The sequence below is a fragment of the Mus pahari genome, chromosome 21 (assembly GCF_900095145.1).
Source record: "Mus pahari chromosome 21, PAHARI_EIJ_v1.1, whole genome shotgun sequence".
In the NCBI taxonomy this organism is placed as follows: domain Eukaryota; kingdom Metazoa; phylum Chordata; class Mammalia; order Rodentia; family Muridae; genus Mus; species Mus pahari.
This window is the reverse complement of record NC_034610.1, coordinates 41,776,208-41,786,438: the sequence shown is the minus strand read 5'-3', so window position 1 is coordinate 41,786,438 and position 10,231 is coordinate 41,776,208. Positions and strand designations below refer to the sequence as shown.

Below are 10,231 nucleotides of genomic sequence, written 5' to 3'. Positions count from 1 at the left end.
TGTATGTGTGTGTATGTATGTGTGTGTATGTATGTGTGTATGTGTGTGCATGTGTGTGTACGTGTGTGTATGTGTGTGTATGTGTATATGTGTGTGTATATGTGTGTATGTGTATATGTGTGTGTATATGTGTGTATGTGTGTATGTGTGTCTGTATGTGTGTGTGTATGTATGTGTATGTGTGTGTATGTGTGTATGTGTATATGTGTGTGTGTATGTGTATGTGTGTGTATGTGTGTATGTGTATATGTGTGTGTGTGTGTGTGCGCGCGCGCGTGCGTGTGTTTCTTACTTCAGTAAATCACAGGTTTGCTTTGTCATTACTTTGTTCTTTGGCAGAGATTACCCTTTAAGAATATTGTTATATTCCCCAGTACTCCTACATATTTCAGAATTGCACATGGATCCCCTTTTCACTTCAGAGTTTTGATTTCTAGGAAGAGCTATTAAGTTTTATAAATATGCCATAACTTATTTCAGACATTTAGCTTGTTTCTCCTGGTGTTCGCTATAGAAACAACACATACAGGAATGTCGTTTAGTGGGATCCTCGGCCCTAGCATCAATCATTGCTTCAGGACAAACTTCTCGAGGAGGAATTGTTGGATTCAAAAGCACACGTGGGTGGGTGGCTGGCGGTGCCTCTCACCCTGTCTTCTTCGTCTATGTCATGGGCTGAAACTGGGGTAGAAGCTGCACGGTGGACCCTTACTTGCAATTAGTGTTTTAAAGAAGCCACGAGACTAAGATGTGCTGCCTAGGCAACTTGAAAACAAAGAACATAGCCAAAACCACTCACCCGCTCCAGGCTGCTTCTCCGGGCTCTGCTCAGCCATTTCCATCATAATTTTGGCAGCATCTTTCTGCGTCTTATCAGAAATTTAACAGAAAATGAGATTCAAGTCCCTTAGCACTGAGCTCTGTTGTTTCCGAGAGTACACATTGTACATTCAGTGATATGCTGCAAAGCATCGCTATGAATTATTTAGATAAAACTATCCTTGTCACAAGAAAATGAGCAAAGCACATTTTGTTATTTTCTCCTTCTGTGTTGTTATTTCTCTCCATTCATTTCTTCCTTGGCAACATTGTGTGCAAAAGGGATGAGCCTGGTGTTATTACTGCAAAACTCCCTTCTGTTGCCCAGGCATGGATTCTTTTCAAATATAATTAGGTCATTTTCTGTTCTTCTTGCTTAAGATTCACTATTCTTCAACTTAAGTCTGGTGGCAGAGCAGACCAGGCACAAACATAAGACAGGAAAAACTGAAGTTTAGTTTATAAGTAGCTCACATTCTGTTTTTCTCTTTGGGCTCTCTGGATTGAAACAGTAGATTTCACAAAGTGGGAAAGAGATGAGAGCAAACACTCCGAAGATACCCCCAAACCCTTCTCTGAAAGATGACTGAAGCTGGGCATGGTGATACATGGTGATCCAAGCATTGGGATTGAGGCAGAATAGTCAGTATTAGGCCAGCCAGGATCTATACCTGGGAGCTGACCCTGTGTCACAGCCTTCCTCACCCCAATCCTGCCTACAGAAAACTTGTCCCCCAGGAGTGTTGATACATCCAAGCTCACAGGAAATGTAGGGATAAAGAGTGGAGCAGGGACTGAAGGAAAGGCCATCCAGAGACTGTCCCACCTAGGGATCCATCCCATCTGCAGACACCAAACCAGACACTATTGCTGATGCCAAGAAGTGTTTGTTGACAGGAACCTGGTGTGGCTGACTCCGGAGAGGCTCTGCCAGAGCCTGACCAATACAGATACGCATGCTCACTGCCAACTGTGGGGCTGAGCACGGGACTACAATGGAGGAGTTAGAGAAAGAACTGAAGAAGCTGAAGGGGTTTGCAACCCCATAGGAAGAACAACATTATCAGCCAACCAGACCCCCCAGAACTCCCAGAGACTAAACCACCAACCTAAGAGTACACAAGGAGGGACCCATGTCTCCAACTGTACATGTAGCAGAGGATGGCCTTATCTGGAATCAATGGGAGGGGAGGCCCTTGGTCCCTTGGAGACTGGATGCCCCAGAGTAGGGGAATGCTAGGGTGTTGAGGTAGGAGTGGGTGAGTGGGTAGGTGGGGAAACTCCCTCATAAAGCAGGGGAGTGGGTGGATGCAATAGGGAGTTTACAGAGGGGAAACCGGGAAGGGGGATGACATTTGAAATGTAAATAATTAAAATAACCAATAAAAATTATTAAGTATGAATTATGAATGAAAAAAGAAGAAAGTGCTACTTTTATATTATATAATTATATGTCATATATGAAATTATCATAAATTTTAGGTTTGTTGGCATTAAAAAAAAAAAAGAGGCCAGCCAGGCATGTAAAGTAAGTTCAAGGCCAGTGTGAGTTACATACAGAGAGACCCTGTCTCAAAGAACCAAGGGCCAGGATATAGCTCATTGCCTAGCACACAGGATGTGCTGGAGTATGTCCCCAGCACCTCAAGGAAAAATGGCTGAAAACATTTTGGATTTATGTATGGCTCCATTGGAGGAGAGATGGCTCAGAAGTTAAGAGTGCTTGCTGCTTTTCCAGAGGCCCTGAGAAAACATCTCAGGTTCCCAGCATCTACTTAAAGTGACTCATAAGTGCTAGTAACGCCAGCTCCAGGGAATCTAATACTGTCCTCTGGTCTTCAAGGGTCCCTGTGCATGTGTGCGCATACACACGCATGCGCCCACACACACTCAAATATAAATACATCTTTAGAAAAGGAGGAGGTTCTAAATTCTACTAAACTGTAGCCAGAACCCTACTCCTTTGGCAATGAACTGGTCTCAGTGTGTCATTGTCTAGTTCAGTCCAAATTTCAAAGGAAAGGACACAGGTATTGCATGTATTTTATCATCAGGACTGAGAAGAGTCCCAAATGACACATCTGTGGATATCACACAGTGCCAGCCCTGCGCATCCACAACTCTGCCATCAGACTACATGCCAGCAAATTCATTTCAGGCACTGTTCATCTCTGGATTTGAATGGACTGTATGGATACCGATAACAAACAGTAGTAACAAGGCCAGGAAATAGGTACACATAAAACATATCATGAGTCAAGTGGGTTCTCGTTTTAAAAATAAATGTTACTTTGAAATAATTTGTAACCATAGAGTTGCAGGAGCAATATAAATATTTTCTTCGACCTTTCCATTCTGGATTTCTCTATTGATCAATGTCGCGTAGTCGGTGGCTCAGGCGTAGACGTTTGTATCAAGCTCACACTGTTATCCTTTAGTGTGTGAGAGTGAGGTGCAAATGTGACTCTCAGAAGCCTCAGGATATCAGTGTGGATTTTATTTCAACTTTTGCATTAGTATGTGAGCTGGTGTGCGTGCGTGCGTGCGTGAATGTGTGTGTGTGTGTGTGTGTGTGTGTGTGTGTTGCACATACACGGGAAGCTCATGAAACAAACTTGAGATTTGTTCCTTAGGCGCTGTCCCCCTAGTTTTGAAGACAGGGCCTCTCTTTATCGTGGACTTGCCAAGTGTACTGTCTAGCTGGCGAGGCCCAGGAATCTTCCCGTTTCCCGATCTCAGCTCCGGGATCACATGTGGACACCAGCACAGTTGGGTTTTGCTGTTAGCTCCTTGTGCTTGGAAGGCAGGCGCTTCATCAGCTGAGCTGTCTCCACAGCTCTTTAGTATGTGTGTAACAAGAACACTGATGAAAAAAAATCAAAGTTCATCCAACACCTACCAGCATCGATTCAGTTCTCACATTCAATCACAAACCTAACCAGCGATCCCCTACTGGTCTAGCAATGTCCTTTCTTAGTGGGGAGAATACTACATTTTCCTTTGTGGTCTAGGATCCAGTTGCAGTTACTTACCACAGCCAGAATTCCTCTTTCTAGATCCACCCTCACTGTGCATAGTTACTCAGTGGGTCTGTGCCTTTCATTTCTTGATGGTGTTGTGGAGGGCAAGCTACTCTGCTACCTCACTTTTAACTTAGCCCTCACCAAGGCAAGTGAATCTGTCACGACTCCTACCCACCAGACACTCTCTCCAATGCCCCATGGTCATCCAATTCGGAAAAATGATTGACAGTTCAGGACAGCATGGCCTGGATATTAAAAGTAGGAATAAACAAAGCACATTTTTATAGCATAGCAACAGCTCTAGCTCTAGTTGGGAAAGGGATGGTATCTTGTGTAGAAGTTACCTCCTTGAAGGGAAAAGAAGTTTGTTCCTTTCGGTAGCACAGATCTAAAAAAACAAAACAAAACAAAACCCCCAAAACAAAAAACACCACACACACACACACACACACACACACACACACAAGAAAAGTCAAGCAAATATACTTTTGTTTGGAATTTTAGCTCCATTAAAAAGAAATCTGTGCTCCCATTATCAGTTGGTAAGAGTAAAATCGCTCCCCTAATTACGCCCCAGACAATAAAGATTATAACTTGGATGAAGCAAAGCCACGTCTGTAACACAAATCACCAGGGGCACTAGTGGAAAATGGTAAGTGGTGAATAACAGGCCCAGGAAGCCTGACAGGCCGAGCATGAAATCCACCAGAGACAAGCCAGCCAGTTCACTGCACTAAACCCTCCAAGAAGTCGTGCACTGGGGGTAACGATAGCGAGGTATAGAGAAGAAGGCGTTAGATTGCCGTCCCACAGTTCCATCCCGTTCCTTCAAACTCCTGTGCTTCCTGTCGATTGTTTTAAGACTTTAATACGTTTATTATTATTGTGGGTATGTGTAGCTATGTGTTGGGGGTGCACATGTCCCACAGCCTGTGCTTGGGGATCATAGGACAGCTTGTGGAGGTGGTTCCTTCTTTCTACCTTTATGTGGGTTCTAGGAGTCAAACTCAGGCTGCCAGGTGTGGGTGACAAACGCCGAGTGTTGTTTGAGATGTATTCTTGTTGTGTCAACCATCTACACACAATCTCTTGACCTTCCTGTCTCAGTGTCTGAACTCAGTGTCAGCTTGTGCCCCCGTGTCCTGCTGCAAATGACGATCCTTATTTTTATTTATCTATTTTATGTGTAGGAGTGTTTTGCCTGTACCTCATGTGCATCTCGTGTGCCTGATGCCCTCAGAGGTCCAAGGGGACATCGGATTTCCTGACACTGGAGTTATGGGAGCTTGTGAGCCACCATGTGGGTACCGGGATCTAAACCCTGGTCCTCTGCAAATGCAACACATGAAGGCTCTTGACCACTGAGTCATTCCTCTTGTCCCATGCGCTCACGTTCTCTCTCTCTCTCTCTCTCTCTCTCTCTCTCTCTCTCTCTCTCTCTCATGCAAACCAACCAAAGCATGTAGGACATTTCACACACAAAAAAAAACAAAAAACAAAAACAAAAAATACCCAAATGCAAATCTTCAGATCCTGATTTCTCCCGGCAGATGGTAGGATGTATCTATCATTTTCCCCTGGTAATACATTTATTTAACAAGTATTTTTTTTTTTTAAGATTTATTTATTTATTATATGTAAGTACACTGTAGCTGTCTTCAGACACTCCAGAAGGGGGCATCAGATCTTGTTACGGATGGTTATGAGCCACCATGTGGTTGCTGGGATTTGAACTCCGGACCTTCAGAAGAACAGTCGGGTGCTCTTACCCACTGAGCCATCTCACCAGCCCCATTTAACAAGTATTTATTGAGTGTCTTCTTCTATATGCCATGAACTATCTTTTGCCTTGGGTAGAGGGCACACATACACAAGCTCCACATAATGTGCATGTAGAACAGAGTTTATTAGGAAAACTTTTTTTATAGGATGTGATGTATTTGTTTTTGACATTCTCATACACAAATAGAACATCTTGTGGTCATAACCACACATTTATTACATTCTTAACCCTCTCTCACTCTCGTTGACTCCCCTTTCCTCGACTCGTGCTCCCCCCACGCTCAAGTCAAGTCCCTCCTCCCCCCTCCCCATACCAGAGACAACTCTGTGAGGGGCAGTGGTGGTCCTGCCTTTATCACAACACAACTTAGGCAGTGTAGAGATGGGTTATATGGCCCTGTGCTGTAAGCGCAAACACAGAGACATGGCCTGCACGATTTGGTGATTTGATGTGCGTTTATTGCATGGGGGAGGGGAACGGAGAATTATAGAGGATGCTGCCCTGTTTTTTTAAAAAAGCCTCCAATGGCTTATTACTTGTGAATTGGAAGAATTTTTTTGCCAGATAGTCTAATGGCTTATGGAAATTTCACCATTGTGATTCTGTTTGGGGCATAAAGCTAGCTGGCTTCCACAGAGATGCCCATCAACATTTCCAAAAGAAGGGCTGGCTTTAAAACATGGTTGCATCCCAGGGATATGTAGACCAGACACAAAACTGTGTAAAACTAAGGTATTGCATCTGATGCATAGTACATAGGCTTGGACCACCTGAAGTTCAGAGTGTTGCGTGGAACATCCGAGAGGGCAGATTAGCAACGGTTCTTTATTATGCAGAATGGAACTGCCACTCTTAACGGTGGTTGATTTTTATCACTGAGCCTTCCTGTTTTACATTTGGTAAAGCAGTGGTCAGGACTACCTCTCCCTCCCACAGATGCTCAGCAAGATGCTATCATCTTTTCTTAATAGGAAACGCTGTTCCCATTTCTATGGAATGTCCTGAGGTTTAAGACACCCTCTCAGAATTCAAGTCAGAGAAGATTCGTTGCAGGGTGACGTTTGTTTAGTACCATGACTTTTCTTTTGATGAGCTCATCTGTGTCCGCTGAGACCCAATGAAATTGGCTAGTAGTGGCCTCTTAGCAGTGGGAGAAAGTCCTGTGGCGCCACAGGCTTCAAAATGTGTTGTGATAGGTCCTTGAGGAGCAAAACTTTAAGTTTCCAAACACCTAAGGCTGGTCATAGATGTCTGAGATTCCACCGGGATTGGTGATGGTGGCAGGATCCCGGGGGAAGTGGGAGGTCCTGCTGCCCGGATTGCCTCCAATCCTTCCTAGTCCAGCAGGAACTCAAGGGCCACCACCTGTCTGGTGGCCAGCACTGTAGTATTTTATTACCAATATACACAAGTGTGTATGTATGTGTGTGTGTGTGTGTGTGTGTGTGTGTGTGTGTGTGTGTGAAGGTTATAAATCTAGAGAGGGGACCATGAAAGTGGATCTTAACAGGAGAGTGTGGGAATATGTCTGACATGAAAGCTAAAGAAGACCGACTTGGGGGAGAGAGAAGACTAACAGCAGGGGATGTGAGGTCAGGGAAGGAGAAAGGAAAGGCAGAAGCTGACGCTTTGTGATGGGAAATGCCACTAGGGACATGTTGCTTTGCATGCTGATTATAAAAGGGGGCGGGGCTGGCTCCATGGGTAAAGACACTCACTGCCCAGTCCAACAGCCTGAGGTCCATCCTTGGGTCCCACATGGTGGAGGGAGAGGACTGACTTCTGCAAGTTCTCTGACCTCCACACCCATGCCATGCATGTGTGTATGTGAGGACATGCATGTGCACGTGCACATGCAGAAATAAAATACAGTAAAAGCTTTTTTAAACGTGGGGCTAGACTTGCAGTGGTTCTCAGCCTTCCTAATGCTGTGACGCATCAGAACAGTTCCTCGTGTTGTGGTGAACCCCCCACCCCCCCAAATAAAGTTATCTTTGTCGATGCTTCATAGTTGTAACTTTGCTAATGTAAATATTTTTGGAGTTAGGGGTTTGCCAAAAGAGTTACAATCCACAGCTTGAGAACTGCTGGTAGAGAGATGGCTCAGAGGTTAAGAACACTGGCTAACTTTCCAGAGGACCTGGGTTTGATTCCTGACACCCACACGATGACTCTCTACCCCTGTAGCTCCAGTTCCGGGAGATTCGATGCCCTCTTCTAGCCTCTGCAGGAACATGCATGAATGTACAGATATATATGCAAACAAAAACACACACAGACACACACCATACACTTATACCACACATACAGACACACACACACACACACACAGACACACCACACCCACACACACATCCACACACCACACCCACACACACATACAGACACACACACACAGACACACCACACACACACACACACCACACACACACACACACACACACACACACACACACCACACACACACATACACACACACATATTTGCAATGCTGAGAATCTAACTCAGGACCTTGCTTAGGTTAGCGAGGTATACTACAACTTGCCAAGCCATGATTAAATGACTTTAAAGTAGAACATTAGAAAATAGCAATGACCAGTATCTTTACAGGATCATTAGTCACCATTAGGTGACAGTATTAAGAACTAAGTTTCTGTGTTTTGTTTTTTTTTTTTTTTTTCCGTAGGTTCATCCAAGACTGGTTTTCAGAAAGGAAGCAGGTGGCCAGAGTGGATTTCTCAACAGTGTTACCACGCTTCATATCTCTTTATATCTTTTCCTTTCTGAATCCGAAAGACTTGTGTGCAGCTGCTCAAGTCAGCTGGCCCTGGAAGTTTCTAACGGAACAGGTTTCCTCCTCTTGACTTCCCTCACTTCCTAGTAATGGGACACAAAATAATCTGTAATGGGTCAATCAGGGTGACTCTCTTCCCTGCAGTAATAGCGGAGGGAGCCTGAAACATAGTTAAGTGCCCTTGGGAGACAGAATGGAGGTCTGGGAAGAAGCTGGCTCAGTGGGTAAAGACGCTTGCTGCACAAGTGAGGACCTGGGCTTGAACCCACAGCCTCCGGACAGCTGAGCACGGCAGCAATATCAATAGTCCCTGTGCCCTGTCCCCAAGAGAGATGGGGATGGAGACGAGAGAACCCCCTGGACACTCACAGACTGGCTAGCCTGGTGTATGCTGTGGTGAACAGCAAGAGAGGCCTTGTCTCAAACAAGGTGGAAGGCAAAGGCCAAGTCCCAAAGTTGTTTTCTGGCATCCATTGTCACACACTTGCCTGTACTCATAACTCCTACACACACACACACACACACACACACACACACACACGAGTCTGGTATGTTTTTTTTTTTTTTTTTTTTTTTTTTTTTTTTTTTTTTGTCTTGCTGTGTTTCTCAGTCTGCCCTAGAGCTCCTGGGCTCACAGTGCACCTCCTACCCCACAAGCCTATGACCTGGCACTACAGGTGCATGAGTTCACACCACTGTGCCTAACTTAATTGTTTTTCATAGTTACTCCAAATTGTGATTTCAGTGAACCACATGAAATTCATTATTTTTAATATGTCGAAAATTGTTGCAACTTGGCCATATCATAGACTGAGGTTTAGACATTAAGTCAACAATATTAGAAATGTCAGTGTAACAAAAAATAATGTGTGTGCATGCCGGAAACTAATACTGTTAGAAACTCAACCTTCTTTGGTTCTTTCCTGAAGGATTGCTTATGGATGCCCAAATGCACGAAGTTCGGGTGGTTTCTGCCCTATGCTCCGACACAGAATGAGTACGGAGCCTGGAAGCGTCACTACATTGCCTGTGTGTCCAGCTTGGACTGGCTAACACCCAGGGAAGCTGCTGCTGTCTATGGGACACTGAACGAGCCCAAAACAGAGGATGAGGAACTCCAGGAGAGGCGACGAGAAAAGTGCCTGAGAAAAATCATTTGGGAGAAAATCGCATTCCGCAAGAGTAAGAGGCATTCAACTTAAACTTTTTTATGGTATCCAGACACTGAACAAATGGATTTACATACAGATACCTGTATAGGAGACGATGTTGGGTTCCTCATCAGCCTACACTCAAGGCCAGCTCATCTTTCTCCCTTTATCACGTATTTTCAGTTAATTGGTAATAGAAAAAAAAAAAAAAAGATTTCACATGAGCTAGCTAAGGTTGAACATCTGCCTCCACATCTGTCTGCATCCTCTCCGGTTGGTAAGAACACAGACAAGGAAGCAGTCCTTATAAAATGGCTCAGTGGCTGACATACTACTTCTTATCATGTTAGCCTGAGGAACCGAGTTAAAATTGCCAGTACCCACACAGTGGGGAAAAAATAAGGTGGGGCTCATGCACATGGTAATCCCAGTTCTTGGGAGGAAGAGGCAGGCAGAGCCTGGGCATGCCTGGCCAGCCAGGGTGGCTGGGTCAAACTCTAGCCTCCAGTTGTGTGCTCAACCCCATACATCTGTGCACACACTCCGAGCCCTCTCCCCCAGCACACACACATAAAAGGAGGAGCAGGTGCAAACACAGACAGAAAAAAAAAAAAAAAAAAAAAAAAAAGAAGAAAATTCAGGGCCAAGGAAGTGGGGCTGG

At 44.7% G+C, this 10,231-nt stretch overlaps 1 protein-coding gene across 1 annotated transcript in view; it reads left to right on the top strand.

Moving 5' to 3' along the window:
* Positions 1-10,231, top strand: part of Ect2l (epithelial cell transforming 2 like) — a 70,264-nt gene that overhangs the window by 20,831 nt on the left and 39,202 nt on the right. The window contains 2 exon segments of the mRNA XM_021221117.1: positions 8,312-8,474; positions 9,349-9,601. Of these exon segments, the coding sequence (XP_021076776.1) occupies positions 8,312-8,474; positions 9,349-9,601 (416 nt within the window).